This window comes from Pantherophis guttatus, chromosome 3, assembly GCF_059756535.1.
Source record: "Pantherophis guttatus breed Tessera chromosome 3, ASM5975653v1, whole genome shotgun sequence".
NCBI lineage: Eukaryota > Metazoa > Chordata > Lepidosauria > Squamata > Colubridae > Pantherophis > Pantherophis guttatus.
The window spans coordinates 45391216-45414778 of NC_142065.1; the positions used below are offsets into that span (position 1 = coordinate 45391216).

Here is a 23563-nt window from a genome sequence, read left to right on the forward strand (position 1 = left end):
TACCACCTCTGTAGGAACCATTAATACTGTTATGGAACTTTTACTTATAGGATCAAAACCTATAGTATATATCAGTACACTGAGAAAGTCATAAGGGTTGAGTGTAGCTCAACAGCTACAGCTATTTTACTAAGGCTGCTGAACACTGAATGGGGGGGGGGGGTGTACGGTGGCTCAGAAGTTAAAGATGCTGAGCTTGTCAGCCAGAAAGTTGACAACCTGGTTTGAGACCTGAGTGCCATGCAACAGGGAATGCTCTTGTTACTTGCCCCAGCTGCTGCTCAGCTAGTAGTTCGAAAGCATGCAAATGTGAGTAGATAAATAGGTACCACTTCGGTCGTAAGGTAACAGCATTCTGTGCGCCTATGGCCTATAGCCATGCTGACCACATGACCATAGAAAATATCTTTAGACAATGCTGGCTTTCTTGGGCAAAAAATGGAGATGAGCACTTTCACCTAGAGTCGGACATGATTGGACAGGGAAACCTTTACCTTTACCTTTACTGGACACTGAGCCTTAATAATATAGATGCCTAGTTATTGTTTGCAAAATATTAAACTTACAAGGCTCCTCTAGCCATACAGGAACATTCAGGAACTCAGAAAATACTATTTTTTTAAAAAAAAAATATTATAATAATTTAATAATTAATCAAATGCAAATGTCACCCAACTCCTAGCATACTCTGGGTATCTTCCAAATTAAAAACATTTAAAACCAGAAAACCCCCAAAAAATGAGCAAAGCTGGCAGAGACAACAAACTCAGGTGGAAAGAAAAAAACAGAAAGAAAGGGGACTTCAGTCACATTCAGCAAAGATCTGAGATAAAAGCCAGGACTTTGGTATGGAATTTTGTTTCCATGCTAAGAACAAAATGTTCTAGTCTGATTTATCAGTTTCAAACTGAAGTGTGGGCTTTTATGTCAAGCTTGTTTTTCTTCTTTTGGTTCTAGGTTTCCATCTGCCACACTTCCACTAGTGGGCAAATGGAAAGATATGATTGGCCCAGCATTTTCACTTGCCATTGTGGGCTATGTGATCAATCTAGCCATGGGCAGAACCCTTGGTAACAAGCATGGCTACAATGTGGACCCAAATCAGGTAATCTTGATAACTGGGAAATATATAGAATGATTGCATGGCTTTTGTTGTTGTTAGTTGCAAAGTCATGTCCAACCCATCGCGACTCCATGGACAATGTTCCCCCAGGCCTTCCTGTCCTCAACTATCCTCTGGAGTCCATTTAAGCTCACACTGACTGCTTCGGTGACTCCATCCAGGCACCTCATTCTCTGTTGTCCCATTCTTCTTTTGCCCTCAATCTTTCCCAGCATTAGGTTCTTCTCCAGTGAGTCCTTCCTTCTCATTATGTGCCAAAGTATTTGAGTTTCATCTTCAGGATCTGGCCTTCTAAAGAGCAGTCAAGGTTGATCTCCTCTAGGACTGACCGGTTTGATCACCTTGCAGTCCAAGGGACTCCCAGGAGTCTTCTCCAGCACCATAGTTCAAAGGCCTCAATTCTTTGGCGCTCAGCTTTTCTTATGGTCCAACTTTCACAGCCATACATTGCAAGTGGGAAAACCATAGCCTTGACTATACACACTTTTGTTGGCAGGGTGATGTCTCTGCTTTTTAGTTTGCTGTCTAGATTTGCCATAGCTTTCCTCCCCAGGAGCAAGTGTCTTTTAATTTTTTGGCTGCAGTCCCTATCTGCGGTGATCTTGGAGCCCAGGAAAATAAAATCTGTCACTACCTCCATTTCTTCCCCATCTATTTGCCAGGATGCATGGCTTACCTGACCATAATTCCAATGCCACCATTTCCAAGGCTGGAAATTTAAATATAGATAGTCCTGGACTTACTACCATAATTGAACCTAAGAATCAGTCATAAGTCATGATGGTTATAAAGCAGGTTATCACATGAACGAACTGATTTAATGACCTTTTTTTGCAGCGGTCATAAAGTGAATGCCACAGTCATAACTAAACCCATTCTTCATTATGGACACATTTTGCTGGAATCTAGAAGGAAAAGCTAGTTCCTAGGGGAAAAAAACATTGTAAATTATGGTAATGTGACCACAGGACATTGCAAATGGTTGTAAATGCCACATGATGAGCACCCAAATTGCGGTCACATGGTCTTAGAAGGTGTAGCCATCTGAACTTTGGAACCGGGTTATAAATTGCTTTTGTGGGAAGGGGGGGTCCATTGTAACTTTGAACAGTTGCTAAGCAACCAGTCAGAAGCCAAAGACTACTGTCTGTTATCTTCCTCAGAGAGACACGACTAGATTTATGGAAAGACAGGTAGGCAGGACTTATTGGATAATGTCACCCTCCTCTAGCCTTTTCGGATTATGTAATCCCCTAGAAACAATACAGTACGCTTATGAATAAAAAATATCTTTATATGATGCCAAGTACAGCGATAATAAATGATTTGAAGTTATTAAGAAAAATGGTTGCTGTAACTCAGCCTTTTCCAAGGAAATCTCTTATTGATGGTAAGTTGGCAAGCCTACTGAACAATTTTCTCAATACTGTATTCCGTCCAGAAGGGAATGGCATGTATTACTCTGAGAAAACAGATTGCTTCACAGAAAACACAACCTCATGAAGACGGCTATAGGGTGGAGCAGTTTAACTGTCTCTGCTTCTTGGCATGATTGATTGGAACTTACGTGTAGAAGAACAGGATGTAAGTTACATTGAATAAATAACAACAACAACAGGAGGAGGAGGAAGCTAGGAAGGGATATCATTTCTCCACTTCCCTGTGTCATAGTTTTAGGTGACCCCTCTACCTAGACATTGTGCTGTCAGTCAGCCAGTAAGAACCTGATCATTACTATGCTTCAATTGCTTCATAACTGCTGACTTGCCTCAGAGCAGAATCTGGAGCAAACCATTCAAGGGATTTAATATGTAAATATTTTTAATCTAATTAATCAAACTTCTTTGAAGAGTAACTTAGAATGATGCCATCTGAGAATGCCATCAAGGTATATCATGTACAATAACTTGCACAATGCTGGCCTTTTAAACAATCGCTACAGCCAAGTGTGCCATTTCTGCATGACATGCTGTCTCTTAGCCCATTGGCTGAAAGGATGATTCACTTGGGTAGCAGATTTAAATGGCAGATACCTGCTAATACTGCCTTGGCCTGAAAGTTTCCAAAGATGTGACTGATGTGACCCAGAGAATCCTGGGATAATTTTGGAATGAGTGGAAAGAATCCTAGTGGAGTGTTGGTGGTGGATGATTCTCCTGCAATGGGATAGCAGATTCTGAAGACTTAATCGGTGCAGCCTTTGTATAAATAATGTCACCCACAAATGAGGACCAGATTAGGATAATGACTGACCTATTTCTATTTCCAGTTAACTGTTGCCAAAACAAACTGACTATAAGGACAAGGGCTTGATGTTTTCTACAATCTTAACTAACTAATCCATTGTCTCCATAGGAAATGTTGGCCCTGGGCTGCAGTAACTTTTTCGGATCCTTTTTTAAAATCCATGTGATCTGCTGTGCGCTTTCAGTCACCTTAGCTGTGGATGGAGCTGGTGGAAAATCTCAGGTTGTTTATCATTTGCTTGCCATTTTATCTTCATAATGGGAAGATTTATTTGTGGAAAGTGTTCCAGATATTTTCACAGACTGCATGATGATTCTGGGAATACAGAATTAAAGTTCTCAGCATCCTCTCTAAACCCCTATTTCTAAAGTCACATTCAGGGGTGAAATGCTGCCAGTTTGGACCGTAGCGAGTTCAATCCTGAACAGTTCAAGGCTGACTCAGCCTTCCATCCTTTCAAGGTCATGAAATGACCCAGATTGTTGGGGGCAATATGTTGACATTGTAAATCACTCAGAGAATGCTGTAAAGTACTATGGAGCAGTATATAAGTCTAAGTGCTATTGTTATTGCTAATATCACTACATATTTTCAATTTGGGGGAACTGCTTTTTCATTCAATTTAAATGGGATGTTTCTTTAATGCAGAAGAAATATTCAGTGCAGCAGCAGTAGCTATTATTACAATGATTTCACAGGACAAGTTAAAATGTGCATTGTTATAAATTAGAACAGGAAACTATCTTTATTTCATAACACTTCCTTTCATCAGTTATTTTGATTTTTATTCCTAAACTGGAATGTACTATGACATAGTCTCAAATAGTCTTTTGTAATAAGCTACTTTTCCCTTCTCAGGTGGCAAGTTTTTGTGTAGCATTGGTGGTAATGATGACCATGTTGTCTTTGGGAAGCTACCTTAGCCCTCTTCCAAAGGTAAATATTCAAATCACTATATCTGTTTTTTAGAGGGTGTTTATCAAAATTATTGCCTCATTTATTTTTAACATTTTCATCACAGATTTAAACAGGGGAACTGCATTTTTGTGAACACATTGTTTGATTGCCAAATTATAAATTTTACAGGAAAAGTCAGGAAAGTTGAATTGATATACAAACAATGTAAACAAATAACCGAATAGGAAATGCAACAAGACACCTTGACCAAACTTCTAGTAACAAACTATGAGTAAAACAAACTATGTGATGCGGTAATAATTTGTCCATAAATCATCTGACTCCTTAGAAGCTCCAATTTTGCCTCTGGATGGAATTACAACTCCCCCCCCCAAAGAAAAACCAGATCCATGATCAGGATCTGGATTTTCTCTTGGATTCATGGCTCCTCTTCAAATAGAAGATGGGAGATGCTACCAGGAGAATATTCACCTGGTTTTAGTTGAGGCACCAGAAGTGGCTGTTCTTAGAATTACATGTTCTGGCTAGTGTGACTAATGCCCTTAATATCTCATGGTTGGACAACTGTAGGGTAGCTTACTTGGGGCTGCCTTTGAAGTCACTTCAAAGAATGGTAGAAAATGTGGTGGCCCATGTGCTGACAGTTAAAAGATGATTCAACAGACACCTTTCCTTCAGTCAATGCACTGGTTACTAATAGGTTTCCCGTAGAATTCAAGTTATTATGTATTAAGGCAGGGGTGAAATCCAAAATTTTTCCCTACCGGTTCTGTGGGCGTGGCTTGGTGTGTGGCAGGGGAAGGATATTGCAAAATCTCCATTCCCACCCCACTCCAGGAGAAGGATACTGCAAAATCCCCATTCCCTCCCCACTCCTGGGGGAAGGATATTGCAAAAACTCCATTCCCAACCCATTCTGGGGCCAGACAGAGGTGGTATTTGCCAGTTCTCCGAACTACTCAAAATTTCCGCTACCAGTTCTCCAGAACCTGTTATAACCTGCTGGATTTCACTTCTGTATTAAGACCTTTATGGCTTGGGTCCTTTGGGAATTGTCTGCTTCAAACAGAATCTGCCCATTCCTACACATTTGAACTTTAATGCATGCTACTGCGTATTCTACTTCTAGAAAAGGACATTGGCATCCTCCTGCTTGGTTTTATGGTTGCTTTACACTGAAAGCTACTCAATCTCATGTTTGGGTGGCACAGAAATATTGTAAAACAAATATAAATAAAGAAGTAAATATGATTTTCAGACATTGTAAACTGGAATTAAGATCAAGGGGATCAATAGCTTGTAACTTTCCTTGCAGTCAAAGGCAAATTATTTGGGAAAACATCATAAGTTCTTTGACTCTTAAACAAGTTGCCTTTTAGATTTTAGGTAGAATATAATTATGTTTGAAGTAGGACTGAGCAAGAGGATTTCTGGAGCCACTCTAGTTTAAAGTAGGAAACCTAAAAAAAAAAAGAAAGAAAGAAAGAAATCAGTGAGGAAAGTCGTAAACTAGATTCAGTAGAAATACTACAAACATTCTCCCCTCACTCATGTACTATTTGCACCATAATTCCACCCTCTTTTCTACAGTAGTTTCTTATAGGTTTTGAAAGCTGAAATATCAATTAGAAAAAAGTTAACTTATAATTTAATACATACACCCCAAATATTTTGGGTTACTGTTTTTTATCATCCCAAACCAATAAAACTAGTGGTCAGGGGTTGAAAATATCAGAAATCTTTGTAAGTGGGTTTGCATATAATCATAGAAAAGCAACTAAGTAATTTATTTCAAGAAAGAATTTGCTTAATGGAAAGAGGAACAGAAAATAACAAACTAACGAACTAGAGAAGAAGCTTTTTTAAAAAAATCTATATGCCTCTCATATGAGAACAGCAATTTTACATACACTTCTTGCCTTTAATTTATTGAGCCTTAATTTCGAGAATATTTGCGAATGATTGTGCAGCTACTTTTCTTTCTTCTGTGATCTTTATCCAGAAATACTGTTCTAAAGGGACGCGGTGGCTCAGTACCTAAGACGCTGAGCTTGTTGATCAGAAGGTTGGTAGTTTGAATCCCTAGCACCGTGTAACTGAGTGAGTTCCCATTATTTGTCCCAGCTTCTGCCAACCTAGCAGTTCGAAAGCACATAAAAAATGCAAGTAGGAAAATAGGCACCACTTTGGTGGGAAGGTAACAGCACTCTGTGCACCTTTGCTGTTTAGTCATGCTGGCCACATGACCACGGAGATGTCTTTGGACAGCGCTGGCTCTTTGGCTTAGAAACAGAGATGAGCACCGCCCCCTAAAGTCGGGAACGACTAGCGGGGGAACCTTTACCTTTTTACTGTTCTATATGATAACATGGACTTTGATAATAATAACACAGTACTTTGATCAAGTACTCTGAAAGGAGACACATTCCATATATTTCTTCCCAGGTTTGGGAAGAAGTCCCAACACAAGATAGAATAATATCTAAAGTCATGGAATGTGCTGAGATGGACAGACTCACCAAGGAAATTCAAGGAAAGGAAGAATCTGACTACTACCTGGTTTGGCAAAGGTGGTATCAATGGTTAGAGGGAAAAACCAAAACCAAAAAAGGATCCTAAAAGAGTAAAACAAAATTCTGTACCAAATAAGATATAACAACGCATAATTAAATATTAAAAAATAATATCGTTATATAAGGCGAGAGGAAGGAATACATATCGAGGAATTTAGGTTATTGATGTCGGAGGAAATCAGACATTATGTTTAGATGTTATTTATGTTATTAATGTCGTATTTGTCGCATTTGTATGTGTATGTGTATGTGTATTTTGTGTGTTTATATATGTAATAAAAAAAATTTTTTTTAAAAGAGCTGCCAGGTTTGGGTGTAAAATATTTGGCTATCCACTGGACAACAGAAATGTTTTCTGCCATCTGGTAGTCACCAGATTGTTGCAGCCCATACCTGAAAGATCTACCGTAACTAAGCCACATTCCATTTCACATTATTTGGCAAATATACTTCGTTTAGGTTGCTTCTATAAACTTAGACAATGCACTGGGGTGCCTACATATTCATGCATATTTTGACATTCATTTTATCATGTAATCTCCATCACAGGCTGTTCTAGGAGCTTTGATAGCTGTAAATTTGAAGAATTCTCTCAAGCAACTGACTGATCCATATTACCTCTGGAAAAAAAGCAAGTTGGATTGCGTGAGTATCAGAATATTTAGAGAAAGCAGAATATACCAGGGGTGAAATGTAAAATTTGTTACTACCGGTTCTGTGGGCATGGCTTGGGGGGGGGGTAATGTGATTGGGTGGGCTTGGCCAATTTTTTTTTTAAACTTTTCAAAGCATTTTTTCTAATGCTTTGAAAAACCTCTGCCGATCAGGCAACTCAGCTGGGATCGTCAGAGAGGCTTTTTAAAAAATGCTTTGAAAAGCCTCTCTGAGGATCAGGCAACTCAGCTGGGATCATCAGAGACTTTTCAAAGCATTTTTTTTACCACCTCTTCGGCCAAGAGGTTGCAGGAAAAAATGCTTTGAAAAGCCTCTGACGATCCCAGCTGAGGCCCGCGATCATCAGAGGCTTTTTTTTTTTAACTTTTAAAAGCATTTTTTTCGTCGGAAGAGATTGTAGAAAAAATGCTTTTAAAAGTTTTTTTTAAAAAGCCTCTGATGATCGTGCAGCTCAGCTGGGCATGGGGGGGGGCTACCGGTTTTTGCTACCGGTTCTCCAAACCACCCGCTGCCATTGCTACCAGATCGGGCGATCCAGTCCGAACTGGGAGCATTTCACCCCTGGAATATACCTTTTAGTGTCAGTTAAGTCACTATTTTATAAAACATTAGCAAAAATCTAGAAAAATATTTTATTTATGCTGAAAAAGGTGTTTATTTTTTGCATTTCTGTACAGAAAAATTTCCTCTTGAAATTTTATCATAAAAATATTCACAAGCTTTGTAAAACAGTCTAGTCCAGAGATGTTTTTCAACCACATCTTTCATTTTAAAATACACAGTATGTCACAAAATGCATGTTGTATAAGTTGCATTTCATATTTAGCCAGATACCAGATTGTTTTTACTATTAAAAGGGTTTTTTATGACTTTATAACTAGTTATGCATGGATGTTAATAAGATTATTTGAGTTGATATTACAAAAAGTAAGTTGAACTAAGCTGTAGTCTATGTAATACCCAGACCTGAATTACTATTGCATATGTTGAATTTAAACATCACCATAGCTTAAAAAGGATTAATTAAACATGGGGAGTTTTAGCTGAGAACATGGATAGCAGATGCTAGTCAGAATAGAAAATATGGGACTAGAAACAAATTACCTGAATTTCCACAAGGTAACTGATTTACTAGAACAGTGTTTCTCAAACATTTTCAGCCCTAGGACCCCTCTACATTCTTATAAATGATTGAGGACTCCAAAGAGCTTTGGCTTCTTGGGGCTATAGCGATCAATATTGACTATATTAGAAATTAAAACTGAGACATTTTAAAATGTTTATTTATTTGATGTCACATACCCCATAAAAAGGTCTCAGGGATTTCCAGGGGTGCCTAGCAACTTTGAGAGTTGCTATACTAGAATATAGATGACCTTCCACTGACCAAAGGAAAAGAAAATGATAAGAGTACTAGGCACTGATTGAAATAAATTCTATTGGCAAAAGTATAAAATGTTCCAAACTTTTTATCACGGAAAAAGCAAATCTCTTAAATGTTTGCTGTTGGATATTTTGTTTGAACAAATTGCATAACAGTAGATTACATCTGCATACATTTTGCCCACATTTGCTAAAAGTTTATTCAGAAATTGCTTCATCAGTAAAAAGAGACGATCCTTCCTTTGTATTTCATTAACTTCTGCTCTGTCAGTTAGCATTGCAGAGAATGGTTCACATCAGCTTGCAAACACAGAGGCACTGACTCTGTAACTCTTGGAATTCTGCTCCAACTAAATTCTCTTTTAACTAAAGCAAAGGTAGGCAAGCAGGCTAGCCAAAGGTTCCTGCAACCTTCCCTGGCCCATTTTTGCAGTCCACAAAGCACCACCAAATCTTGTCTTTGATCAGCACACATTTCTGTGGTATTAGCAAACAAATGTGTAAAATAAATGTGATTAATATCTGCATGGCCTGTTTTATACCTTAACCACCCAATTCTCCCCCAAAGTTACAAGTTTCCCCCTGCCTGAATAATACTTCCATAGTCTTTGTAGTCAGAGCAAATTTAAAAATAGAAGAGAGGGGGTCCAATGGAAAAAGTTACTTATCTTTGATTTAAAGCACTAATACTTAACTTTTGCTGGAAAGATTCCAAGAGCAACTCATAAGTCAATAAAAAAATTATAGTAACAGTAACTGAAGAATGACTGTTTTAGTAAAAACTAAAGAGTTTAACCCGCCATTGTTGTTATTTAAAGAATTAGGAAGAAAAGAGGGTAAAAAGGGAAAAGGGAAATTCAGGCACAAATGTCTTCTGTTTCACATTACTCTTGGGAATAGAGATTCTTACAATGATTATGCTTGGTTAGCATAATGGAGAAGATTATATCAGTGCTTTCTGATGTTGCCTGGGCATTTTTCAGGAAAGGGAAATATTTATTCTACAATGATATAGAGAGAGATGATAGTGTTCATTGCTACAGAGCAAATATATGAAAAGAATAGTTGTTGCATGTGGTCTTAGAATTTGACTTGGTGTTTATGAAATTGCCCTGCACTTGAACTATTTTCATACAGGGCAAGGCAATGGTGGGATTCAAATAATTTAACAACTGGTTCTCTGCCCTAATGATTTCTTCCAACAACTAGTTCCCCAAACTGCTCAGAAAGTTAACAACCGGTTCTCCCGAAGTGGTGCAAACTGGTTGAATCCCACCACTGGGGCAAGGTTACAATCTTGATATTTACAAAAAACAGAATAGTGACTTCAGCATTTGTAGGAGTTTCCAGATGCATATTAATGAAGCCTCTAGAGTATCTGATCTTGAGTTATCTAAAGGCAATAATGTAAATCCAAGTTCTAGTCTCCAAAGCTATGCAGGTGTATTTCAAATACGTGCTCTGCTTTATCCACTTCGGCAAGCTTGGGCTCAGTGCAAAGGAAGTAACCTGCTGTGTTTCTCTCTTTCCACAGATGGTTTGGGTGGTGAGCTTCCTATCAGCATTCTTCCTAGGCTTGCCTATTGGACTCGCTGTGGGAGTGGGTTTTTCCATCCTAGTGGTGGTTTTCCACACCCAGTTGTGAGTATTAATGCATCAGTAGAGACATTTTCCATAATTTATGTCAAAATGTCAATGAAAATCAGAATGGCATTATGTGGAACATGAAGGAACTACCCACTGTTAATAAACTGCTAATCTATCTTTCCTGTGAACATATTCCAAGGATGGAATTGGAAAGTACTTCTGCCATGTATACACAAGGGAATTTCCTTTTATTGCTTATCAAGGGCTCAATGTAAGAAGTAACGGGTTTTTGATCTAAGCTAATCTTTCCACATCATGACTTTACTTGTGAAAGCCAGTCTTGGGTGCTATACTAGCTTCTCTGTTAACCTCAGCTAAAAGATGATTGGTCTATGGAACATCTAGATGTGCTTATGCACTGTATTATTGCTATTGTGGTAAATAAACATTCAGGAAGCATTCAAAGTGTTTTAGGTGCTGGACAGATTATGGAAAGATGGAATAATTCTTATCCATTCTCTAATGGACATGATAGAAAAGGAGAAAAAGAGCAGGAAAGATGAGGAAAGCAAATATTGGATGGATCTTTACTTGACCATTGGTCTTCCTTCCCAGGGAAGTAATTTTTAGAAAGCAAAAGATGTTGGTTTCTATCAGCACAGGAATCCTATAGCCGTGATGGCGAACCTATGGCACGAATGCCAGAGGTGCATGCAGCGCCTCTCTGATGGCACACGAGCCGTCGCCCCAATTCAGCTCCGCTGTGCATGGGCGCGGACCTCCTGCCGGGGAGCTGGTCTTCAGGTCTCTGCGCAGGGGCAGGGCGAGGGGGCACGCCCACATGCGAGGGAGGGCAGGGAGCATGTGCAGGGCTGCATGCGCAATTCATTTTGGGGGTTCAGGGGCACACACGCATGCGCGCTTTGGGCACTCGATCCGGAAAAAGTTATCCATCACTGTCCTACGGTATAGTTTATGGCACAGGACAAGACATATTTTTTTCTCATATCTACAGTCCAAAGCATCAGAAGATAGAAGAATTATAAACTACTTCCATTCATGAAATTAAGACGGCAAAATTCACTATGTGAGAATTTCACCACCTAGTAGTTGGTAGACATTCTCAGTCATCCAGATCATGGCTGTCCCAAAGATGCTTTTTCAGGAAGCAACTGGACTTTCTTGTTTTTTCTTTTCTTTTTCATCTTTGGGCAACCATGACCTGGATGATTGAGAATTTCTACAGACTTTTAGCTATACAATTTGGGATGAACACCCTTTGAATGGTGTGGGAGTAGGAATGGATTTTCAGAGAAAAAAAATGCAGACTACAGGAACCAGGAGCACTACTCAGGTGACCCTGAGGACACGGATAAACCTCCAAGTGCTTCAAAAACCCTCTAAAAGGATGCAAAATACTAGCTGTATCTGCAAGGAATATAAATCCTTCCATTCCCCACTATCCTATCAGAGCTGAAGAAGCTTCTTCAAAAAGAAAAAACAAGAAAGTCCAGTTGCCTCCTAAAAAAACATCTTTGGGACACCACCTATAGATAAACAACACCTATAGATAGAGAGAAACTTTTCTACAGTAGGAATTTACAACAGTGAACAGTGTACATGCGATACTGGCAGTGCTGATCCTGGCTTCCTTGTCTGAATTAGGCATGATGTCTGGGGAAGTCTGGGAGTTGAAATCCACACATCTTGAAATTGCTAGGTTTGAAAAACATTGATTTAGGAAGATAATTTTTTATCGTTCGTCTGCCCTCACCTGGTGATATTTGGTATTTACTTGTGATTAAGTACTGTGATTATTTACTTGTGAAGTGTATCTTTGTGATTCCCACTGCATGCAGGAGTATTGTAATAAATGTCCAGCTCCACATATAATAAATAATCCACTTCCATGAAATTTCATCCCTTTCTATCTCCACAATAACTATTTCATTTTCAATTCTTAATTTCAGTGTATTTTCGTATTCTGAAATATATCTATAAAACTTTATCATGCGTTCACATAGGAGAAACAAACTAGATTTTTTTTAATGTATGCTTCAGACAACATGTTGATTCACACTTATTTTCCATTTCTTCCAGAGGAATTCACAGGGTATTGGGAGAACTAATCAAGATGGTGGCCACAATAGTGTGACTGAAGTTCAACCTGCTTTTCATTTGCATTGCAAACGCATATAAAATAAATGGAGCTTCAGTCACATTGTGGCTGTAATCTTCACCTTTTTTTTTAATCAAACTCTCTAAAAACCATTGAGGTTTTCTTTTCTCTGAAAATCCAGTTCTACTATTCCCAATCTAGTAGTCTTTGGATGTGCTGGTTGGTAACATCCAAAATTCTAGGCCACTCAGTTCATTACCAGCAGGGAGAAGGATTGAACTGCAGATACAACCACACTTGCATATTGTAAAACCACTGTGCCTTTTGTTTAGAGAATTTCCAATAAATGCAGCAGATGCATTTTGAAGAGATGTCTTCCACTGGCCAAATTCCCTGTGGTTGCTCTGGAAGTCACCCCTCATCACTTTGTCAGAGCTACCTAAAACTCTCCTGCTGCTCCACAAGATCTGGAAATGAGATTATTTTGTTCCATGCATCACTGCATCAGATGAAAGTTCTCACCTGTTTATCTCTCTAGTTCTTTGCGTTGTGACTGCTTCCCCATCCTGACTGATTCTTGCTCCATCTCATTCCTCCACTCCTACATAGTGCAAATATTGTCTTCCACTCTGAAGGATTAAGCTTTCCCATCACTCCTGTCATCTTCCTGATACCTGGTAACAATCTCTGACAAAGAGAAAGGAAGAATAGTTGAATATGAGTAGTAGTACATTGCTTCTAGACACACCTTTCATCTCTTTCACTAAGGAAACCTCTCCCAGCATCAAAATTAATCACTCAGGGTGGGGCGGGGGGGGGGGGGAAGGAATTCAAAATAGTTCCAGTTAATTTGTATAGATTTTCTCTAGTATTTTTTGTATGAGAGCTAATTCCTTGCAAATGTTTATTTATGTGCTTGCTTGCTTGCTTTTATGCCACCAAAGACACAGTCCTTTCTAAGCTTTCTTTTATTCTTCACTCTACAGAAGATAACATTGGATTCAAACTCCTGGCCAATGATAGTTTGATAATTAGCAAGTTAAAAAATCACCCTTTAGCATTTACTGCTGTGTGCATATTTCTTGTAAACTGCATCTGTTAGCTACCTGTAATTTAACATTCATGTTCCATTATTTTCTTTCCCAGTCGCAATGGTTCTGTCCTTGGCCCTGTAGCTTCTACTGATATATACAAGAACCCCAAAGTCTACAGCAAGGTAATGGAAGCAACAAAAGAGCCTCATACCATATTGATGTGATTTGATTTTGCTGAGCGATTATGGTTTCTACATAATGCTAAACTATAAAACATTTTTGTTTGTTTGGATATGATGTGCAGCCTATCCCAATGAAGCTATAGTTTAGAAACTGAGAGGCAAAATGCTCAAGCAATACTATGGCTTCATGATCTGTGAATCAGCATTATTGCTACTGGCTCTTATTTCAAAAATATTGAAAAAGTCACTCTTTTATCTTTAGATTTCTTCTGTTCCTCATGTGAATAGTTTGGGATTATTAAAAAAATCAAGGAGCTCTCCATATAACCACACTATTTGGAGGACCCATAATTCTGACATTTATGATCTGATATTAGGCTTCATGAAACCATATCACATTTGGCGGCAAATGGCTTAAATGCAATGAGATAATTTAATACCACAGGTCCAGTCCAACCTCTTTTTCTTTGGTCAAAAGCACTGTTGACTACCAACACCCAAACTTTTGGTGCCATTATGGGAAAATAGGAGGTTTTGGAAATAGTTTTAAAAGTTATAATGGAAATGGTTTTCCTCTGGGCTGCTTTAATTCTTAATTCACCCATTCACTCAAAAATTGTTTAAAACAATAAAAAAAGAATTGGATGTACTATAGCGACATTGTGGCATTGGTGGACAGCTTCCAGCAGCTGCCAGAGGAATGGAGCCTACGTTGTGGCTGCTTCTTGGGCCATCCACCATGGCCTTCCATCATAAATGAATCCTTTCTCCCTAATAATCCTACATACATAGCACAAGAGGTGGGTTTCAGCAGGTTCTGACCAGTTCTGGAGAACCGGTAGCAAAAATTTTGAGTAGTTCGGAGAACCGGTAGTAAAACTTCTGACTGGCCCCGCCCCCATCTATTCTCTGCCTCCCAAGTCCCAGCTGATTGGGAGGAAATGGGGATTTTGTAGTAACCTTCCCCTGGAGTGGGGTGTGAATGGAGATTTTACAGTATCCTTCCCCTGCTATGCCCACCAAGCCACACCCACCAAGCCATGCCACATCCACCAAGCCACACCCACAGAACCAGTAGTAAAAAAATTTGAAACCCACCACTGCATAGCACATATTGCTGAAGTGTGTTCTCAGTTATAGCAGATGTTATGCGAACCAAAAACAGAGAAAATAAGCAATCCTTTCAAATAGAGGTCTTCATTTGAAGCCGAGATATGGGATGATTTAATGGCATAGGATGAGATTTTATTTTATTTATCCCTTTGGCAAAGGGAAGAAAGCGAGCAGAACTAGAAAATCCTTCTGCTCTTTTGATCACTCCTTATTTTTATTGCCATTGAACCAGAAAGGGGAAAGATAATAACCATATTTAAAATTATAATTAAATTGAATTCTGTAATACAATTGATATTATTTTTCCTGCCTTAAACAACTTCCCTTTTTCATCACATTAAAAAATAGAGCGCAGCAACTATTCTGGAGAAACCTAAGTTTTATTCTATGTCACAAATTTTAAAAGACTTAATCTGAAAAAGACTTTGTAGTACTCCTGAAATTGCAGCATTATGATCTAGAGGTTATATATCTGTATTATATACAGCATTAAACATATATCCCTTATTTTGTTGCACTAATTAACCCATGATTGAAAAACAATAACTATTTTTATTGTTGATATTATTATTTTGAAAAGACAAAGTATAATTTAACTTCTCCCTATTTTTTTTCTTCTTTCTCATTTTGCTGGTCCCAGGAAATATTCTCTTACTGAAATTTGTCACTCTTGTTTTGTAGGTTCAAGAAATAGAAGGGATTAAAATTGTCACCTACTGCTCCCCATTATATTTTGCTAATTCAGAAATATTCAGGGAGAAAGTTATCGCAAAGGTAAGAAATTTTGATGCAAATATAAACATATCCAAACTGGAAACAAAAGGCTGGATCATTTCTGTATATGCACATACATGCACATGTGTGTGCATGTGCACTCACACATATAGTTCTATAAATCTCTTTTGGTCTTGTGGGATGAGAGGGCTCCTTGCAAAATTATCTTCCAGGGAGACAATCGATAGTTCTTCTGATATCTTTTTAATAACATTGCTTAATGCATTGTAAGCTACCCTGAGTCTCCGGAGAAGGGCAGCATATAAATTAAAGCCAAAAAAAAAAAGGTGAATATATTGTTATTTCTCTTAAGTTTTTTTAAGTACAATGTGCTTGTTTATACAGTGCTTCAAGTTTTGGTTTAAATATTTTATTAATGTTTTATTTTAGGGGAAGGGGTATTTTTATTCATAGTCCACCCTAAAAATATTTTTACTGAAGGTTGGCATTAAACTTTTTAAATATAATGTCTGCTTGCTGAAGCTTATTGCAAAGGAAAAGTAGCTCATGGACAAACATTTATACTGCAAAATTATGTCTTGACTTTCCTCAGTGTTTCCCAGAGAGATGTTGGTATGGTTTGTTATCTAATAATAAATTCAATTTTATTTCATATGATATTTTTTTAGTTTCAATATATGGTTTTAAAAACCAACCAGGGATCTGTTAATATAATTTCAATTATTGCATGCTAACAAAAAATCCAATTAATTAAGTAGAGGTCCTTTGCTTTATTTTTTATGTCTTAGCATAAAAAAATAGTACTTCTTTATTTATATGTCACGTTGACATTCAAATATCCCAAAAGTCCACGTAGGAAGATAATGCAGCTAAATACTTTTTTCCCCTAAACAGACTGGTGTGGATCCCATCAAAGTCTACTTGGCCAGAAAAAAGTTTGTGAAAAATCAAGAAAAGATGACAGCAGCAGTACAGAAAACGAGCAAATTCAAATCTATCTTCAGAAAAGACAAGGTAACCAAGCAATTATCTAGGTCTGTGATGGTGAACCTATGGCGCACATGCCAGAGATGGCATGCAGCACCCTCTCTGATGGCACGTGAGCCGTTGCCTCAGTTCAGCTCCACTGCACATGTGCACATGCTTCCCGCCAGCCAGCTGGTCTTCGGGGGTCTGCCGCGCATGCGTGGGGGCAGAGTGCATGCAGGGGAGACGTACATACATGTGCGGGGGCTGTGTGCACATGCACAGGGCAGGGGCATGGGGAGCACGCATGCATGTATGTGGGGCAGATGCAGAGGGGCCACATGCTTCCCTGGGGGCAGGACATGTGCAGGGGACCACCCGGGGCTGTGTGTGCATTGCATTTTGGGGTTTTGGGCACGCCATGCGCATTTGCACACACATGCTTTGGGCACTTGGTCTGGAAAAGGTTAGCCATCTCTGATCTAGGTTACAACTGAGGTTTCCTACAGCTAGGCAAAAATGGCATTTTCTTTCATCCTAGAAAGAAAAAAAAAACAATTTTCACATATATTTATCACACATTAAATATTCTGAGTACCTGGCTCAGATTTGTAAAATAACTACTTTTCTTTGTTACAGACTGTGTCTCTGCAAGAACTCCATAAGGATTTTGAAAGCACCTCTCCAACAGATACCAATAACAACCAGACAGCTTCCAATGGCAACAGCATCTCCTATATTGTCTTCAACCCAGCTGTGAACTCTTTAAGCCCAAATAATACCTCATGTGAACAGAGAAACACAGCTGATCATAGGAACAGCAACTGCAGCATTATTCCAGCCTCCGGAATTGATCCTATGAACATAGCACCCCCTTTTGTTAACTTCCACACCATTATTCTTGACATGAGTGGAGTTTGTTTTGTGGATCTGATGGGTACAAAAGCTTTGGGAAAGGTATGTTGTTCTTTCGGAACCTGTCTTGTTCACTGAAGCTAGTCTTTAAAATGTCCTGTTTAAATAGGGTTAATCAGGACTCAATTTGATACAAGTAGCATTGTACTTCTGGCTGCAAATTGGAAAGGTGGACAACTCAGTATAGTCAGAATGAGAGGTTGTCTCTAGAGAACACATATAAGAAGCCTGGAGATTATTTGTGAAACCAAAGTAACAATTAACACTCTGTTAATCAGACAAACAAACAAAAAATACTGTGCCTTCAGTAGATAAAATATGAGTTTTTACATTGTTATTTTAACTTTCTGACTTAAGTACTATATAGCAAGCCACAGAATAAGGAGATGCAGTTTGTGGCTTCAATTCTATATACCAAATACAATGTTATTTTCATTTTCAAAGATATACCTTATAAATAAAAGTGAGTCTTATGATTTCCATTTCCGTTCTAATTATTTGGTTTTAGACTATATATTGCATCATTAGTAACTGGGCACTTTGGAAAATTCAGTGCTGTGTTGCCTTTGGCTTTTTTAGGAAAAAAATGAGCTTAATATATGATGTCTAATACCTGCACATTAAATGAATTCTTGTAAATGTTAAGGCCACAACGATGCAAAATCAATCCATCAGCACTCTCTCATTTTGTCTTCTTGTGTAGCTATGTACCAACTACCAAAGGATTGGGATTAAGGTCTTTCTTGCAAACATACCTGGTAAGAATTTTATTCTTTATAACTTATTTATTTAGAATGTTATACTGTTTGAGCTGAAAAATGTCCAGGGTCGTTTATAGATTGATAAAGAATCCACGTTTTCTGAGTTTAATATAGAAAGACAAATAAAACAATTGAAAGAGATGGGGAATAAGGGAAATATAGATACTTAATACTTTAAGAACTGTAATGACATAGCTGATAGAACAAGATGCTTGGTAATTGTTGGTAAAGAGACAAACCCGTATACCTAACTTCATTTGATTTCCATTTAACAAGAGGCAGAATCATTTCTGGTGGCAAATATCAAAAGTTGAATGTTCACTTACTATATCATGTCATATGTAGGTTTACACATGCAATGTAGGTATAGCCCAGGGACTGGAAAAATCACAGTTCAAGCAATAGTTTCATTTTGCTATTTTTTGGGTTTTTTAGAATTTAAAAACAAATACAAAGCTGATAAAATTACAATGACTCAAAGGCTTCTTTTTCAAGATAAAAATACTTTAAATACACTTTAAATTTATGATCTAAGACAAGGAAAAGGTTTACAGTAATACTTGCTCCTGAAAAGAGCAGAAATGAAATCACACTACTTGAGATAGCCTTCTAGCAGTATGCATGCACAAACATATGAGTTGTATGCAGGGGTGAAATCTAGCAGGTTCTGACAGTTCCTGAGAACCGGTAGCGGAAATTTTGAGTAGTTCGGAGAACCAGCAAATACCACCTCTAGCTGGCCCCAGAGTGGGGTGGGAATGGAGGTTTTGGCAATATCCTTCCCCTAGGAGTGGGGTGAGAATGGAGATTTTGCAGTATCCTTCCCCCGCCACGCCCACCAAGCCACGGCAACCAAGCCACACCATGCCCACCAAGCCACACCCACAGAACCGGCGGTAAAAAAAAAATGGATTTCACCACTGGTTGTATGGGTTCATTTTAAAATGCAAGATAGCTTCAAAGTTTAAACTCAGCCATTGGTGAATGATCAGTCCATAAGGCAGTTTACATAGCACAAGGCTTCCAAAAGTAACATATATGGAGATGAACAATTTAAAATGATTATCTTTGAAAGAAGATAACAAGTCTAACCAGTCCTAAGTGGTACAGGTTTCTCCTGTTCCCTGAAAAATGTTCTGCCTTGTAAAATCAACTCTGTTTGAGTATATTGCTGAATAAGCTCATTATCCAGGTAGCGGCAGTGCAGTTCTTTCAGTCTTCCTGTTCAATCTATTTGAGCTTCAGATGGGCACAACAATAGAGTTTACTTAATTGACTTAAAAGGTTTTGGAAATGCCTCTCCAACAGCAGTTATAGTGAAAAAGAAATGATCTGCAATCAGTAATTTTAAGTTTGCCTTTTTCATCAGCTCAAGTGTATGATGATATTCGTATTGGTGGAGTCTTTGAAGAAGGAGGTCTTGAGCCTTGCCACCTCTTTGTGACCATCCATGATGCTGTTTTGTTTGCAACAATGAACAGCAGCAGAGCTACTTGTCATTCTGTCCTAGAACAGGTATACATAATTCACTTATTTAGTTATATTTAATACCTTATTTTATAGCCTGATCTTAATTTTTTAAAAAATATATGGATACATAACAATTCAAACAATGGTAATGATATAATGTATGCTCCTCCACTTTTTCTCATGATCACCAAAACTGTAGCTGGTAATTCAGTTGCCATGGCCAAGCAGTCAAAATTCTAAAAGGAGAAAAAGAGAAGTGTAGACATTGGGGGGAAATAGATTTTGCTAAATGTATGTCTTACAAGGCTGAAACATTATCAGTGGCTCCTGAAAAAAAACGTAAAAAATTTATATTATGCTGTAACTCAGGTTAATCATCTTACATATTTGTGTATTGATTCATGAACTTATTGAAATGTATGTTACATGAAATGAATCCTCTAGAATCCTATGCTGATATTTGACTAAAAAAATAGACTCTGAACCTTTATTATCGTATGTTAATCTTGTAAACAATAACAAACCATTTCTTCCTACTCAGAGGTCAAATCAGATTGAAGTCTCTGTCTCAGATGAATCTCTGGAAGATAGCAGTGCTGAATTCCAAAATTTGGAAGAGGTCAGTTAAAAGAACAAAATGATTTTAAATGAAGAGTCTGACTCATTCCTCTGCCAGATGTATTGTCTATTATCTCTCATGCTCTAGCCACCTCATGCTACTGAAGACATTCAAAAACTTCAGTTAGTACTGTTATCTTGTTGCAGGAATTGCATTATTTATAGGTATCAATTTGCTTCCAATTGCAATTGAAGGTGGTTGATGATTACCTCTCTGGTTTGCATGGCTTGAGAAAGAGATGAGACCTCTGTTCTGATTCATCCCAGTGGTGCCCAGTGGAGCCCATCCCAGTAGTGCTCACTGTAAGAGAAATAGATGGAGTGGGACTTAAACACCTGCTATCTCTTTCTTCATCTGGAACAAATTGCCTCTCTAAACTCAAGATGGCCCTATTAATATTTAGGATAGCAGTTAAAACACTGGTCTTCCCACAGGCCTTCCAATAATCAATGTTACCATGCTGTGGTTGAATTCAGTGGTGGTTATATTGAAATGTTAGCTATTGTATTTCTTTGTTCAGGATTATATTGCTTTATAATGAATTGCTTCTGTATTGTACTATAGTGTAAGCTGCCTAAAATTTGTAAATTGAGGCAGCACACAGTTATGAGTAAACAGATAATAAAATCTAAGCATAACTAATAAAGAATTCATAATGGTTAAATTCAAACAGAATTAACATTTGTTTCTCTAAAATCAAAAGGAAAAATTAGTCACGATTAAACTAAATTCCATAATTTAATTATAACTAAAGTTTATCTGATCTAAACCATAGTCCAAACCCACATCTAATGTAATTTTGTGACACATTATTAATAATGTTGGCATCAGTTTATAATGCAAATCTCTATGTCTTTCTAGGAAATGTTTGGAAGCATTTTTCATTCAGAAACACAAACAGCGCTGTGAGCAACTCAGGAACATTCCTGTGATGGCAAATTATTTGTTCATGATATTTCCTTATGAAGGTTCCTGTGTCTGAATGGCAAGGAAAATGGCCTTTCTAGCAAGTGGCCATTGGTGCTTCTATAGCACTGAGGACAGAATGTCTCTTGGACCTGGTATTCTCTTCTATAATTCCTCTTGGATTATGAACCTCAGAGCACCTGACTCTTGAAACAGTTGGCATGGAAGGAAAACACTCAGGGAATATATTCCATCCATCTAGAAGAAGCAGAAGAATAGCTTGAATATCTTCTGGTTCATATTTTCCTCCTCTTACACCATTTATTTATGGAGCCATAAATATGCATGTAGCAGACATGCATATCTACTAATTCTCCAGCGTTGTTCTTATGAGGGAAAACAAAGGAAAATATGGAAAATGTTTGATTGCCAGATAAAATGCTCACAAATTGCAGCGGTTTCAGTTCACAAGGAGGAACGATTGTTTCATTGCATAGACTCCACACCAAAGTTAAACACAACTATGATGATGCCTAGTTTTCCTCTAATTTTGTTCATTGCAACCTACTGCGATATTTCTTATTTTTGTGGCCTAAATGCAGCAACTCAAATGCACCAAATCAAGGGCTGTGTTTATTTTAGTACTGGACATCATCCAACATATATTACTGTATTGCCTAGAAGCAATACTGCCTTTTTCATTATAAACCACACCTATTTCTGATTTTTTTTCTCTCTTCTGAAGAATGTGTTTATGTTTAGAGAATGAAAATATTTTTCATAGGATCTGTGTACATAGAGCATTTCTACAGTTCTTTGAAATTTTTTCAAAATTAAACTTATTTGACATAGGTTTAATTAAACAAAACCAAAGAAGATACTTTAATTTATTCTAATACAGTAGTCCTCGACTTAAATCCATAATTGAGCCCAACATTTTTGCTGTTAAATGAGACATTTGTTAAGTGAGCTTTGCCCCATTTTATGACCTTTCTTGCCACAGTTGTTAAGTGAATCACTGCAGTTGTTAAGTTAGCAACACAGTTGTTAAGTGAATCTGGCTTCCCTATTGACTTTGTTTGTGAGAAGGTTGCAAAAGGTGATCACTTAATCCCAATACACTGCAATAGTCATAAATATGAATCGATTGCCAGGGTCTGAATTTTGATCACATGACCATGGGGATGCTGCAATGGTCATAAATGTGGAAAACAGTCATAAGTCACTTTTTCAGTGCTATTGTAACTTCGAACAGTCACTAAATGAACTGTTGTAAGTCGAGGATTACCTGTAACATTTTTACTATACTTGTGTTTAGAAATTTCAAGGTTATTCCACATTATTCTTGGTATTGTAGCCTTTTGTTCTTAATAACTAAACAAAACAAATTTACCTTAGTTTCATTTTGAAAAATAAAATTTCTGTAAGAAACAATTATTTTTCAGCCTGATTACCAGTCCTGTGTATTGTGTTCAGAAAAAGATATAGAAGTGTAAAGCTGTCCAACACATTTGAAGGAGGCATTTCCCAAAGCGCAAAACATTTGCAGAATGCTTTGTTCCTAGGGCATTCAGGAAGGGTTCAAAAAAAAGTCAAAATGATGGCCACAATGACACAATCAGAGCCCAGCCCTTTTACATAGATTGCATAAATGCATATTTAAAAGGGGCAGAGTTTTAATTGCATAGTCACTGCTGCCATCTTGATATTTTGACTCCCCACTAATGCCCCTGCTTTGCACAGACTTAGTAAATTGTATTGCCTAAGTATAACATTAAAATAATTTAGATTAAAACCTTCTTAGTGCTCAGGTTTTGCCTTGCATGCAGTTTGGATTAAAGGATTCTTAAATGAGTCATAGGACTCAATTCAAGAACAGCAGTTTATCATCTGATTCCTCTCAAGCAGTTTAAAACTAGTCAAACATTCTCAAGGTTTTTTTTTTAATTATGCCACAATGAAGAGAATCTACCTCTCAGGCAGATTTGCCTAACTAGTTAATCTAAGCAGATAGTTTTTAAAATTGTGTTTTGTAAATGCAAAATTTTATATAAAAATGTGAATGATGCAAATGACCATTGATGTCGGATAGTTTTTTGTTGCGATTCTTTCTTCCACCAGGATGATTCTGTAAAGTGTATGATATACAGGGCATACGATACACATCATATGAACAGCCCAAACCAAAGGACGTTTCTTAAAAAGTCTCTTAATATACCAAAGTTTAGTTCTACCGT

General features: G+C 37.7%; 1 protein-coding gene across 1 annotated transcript in view; it reads left to right on the top strand.

Moving 5' to 3' along the window:
• Positions 1-23401, top strand: part of SLC26A9 (solute carrier family 26 member 9) — a 52774-nt gene extending 29373 nt beyond the window's left edge. Inside the window, exons 9-21 of the mRNA XM_034414397.3 lie at positions 958-1105; positions 3479-3592; positions 4229-4306; positions 7411-7506; positions 10454-10560; positions 13772-13841; positions 15636-15728; positions 16584-16703; positions 17295-17612; positions 18274-18328; positions 19701-19846; positions 20343-20420; positions 21282-23401. Of these exons, the coding sequence (XP_034270288.1) occupies positions 958-1105; positions 3479-3592; positions 4229-4306; positions 7411-7506; positions 10454-10560; positions 13772-13841; positions 15636-15728; positions 16584-16703; positions 17295-17612; positions 18274-18328; positions 19701-19846; positions 20343-20420; positions 21282-21329 (1471 nt within the window). The 3' untranslated portion in view covers positions 21330-23401. The remainder of the gene's footprint in view (positions 1-957; positions 1106-3478; positions 3593-4228; positions 4307-7410; positions 7507-10453; positions 10561-13771; positions 13842-15635; positions 15729-16583; positions 16704-17294; positions 17613-18273; positions 18329-19700; positions 19847-20342; positions 20421-21281) is intronic.
• Positions 23402-23563: the final 162 nt, after the last annotated feature.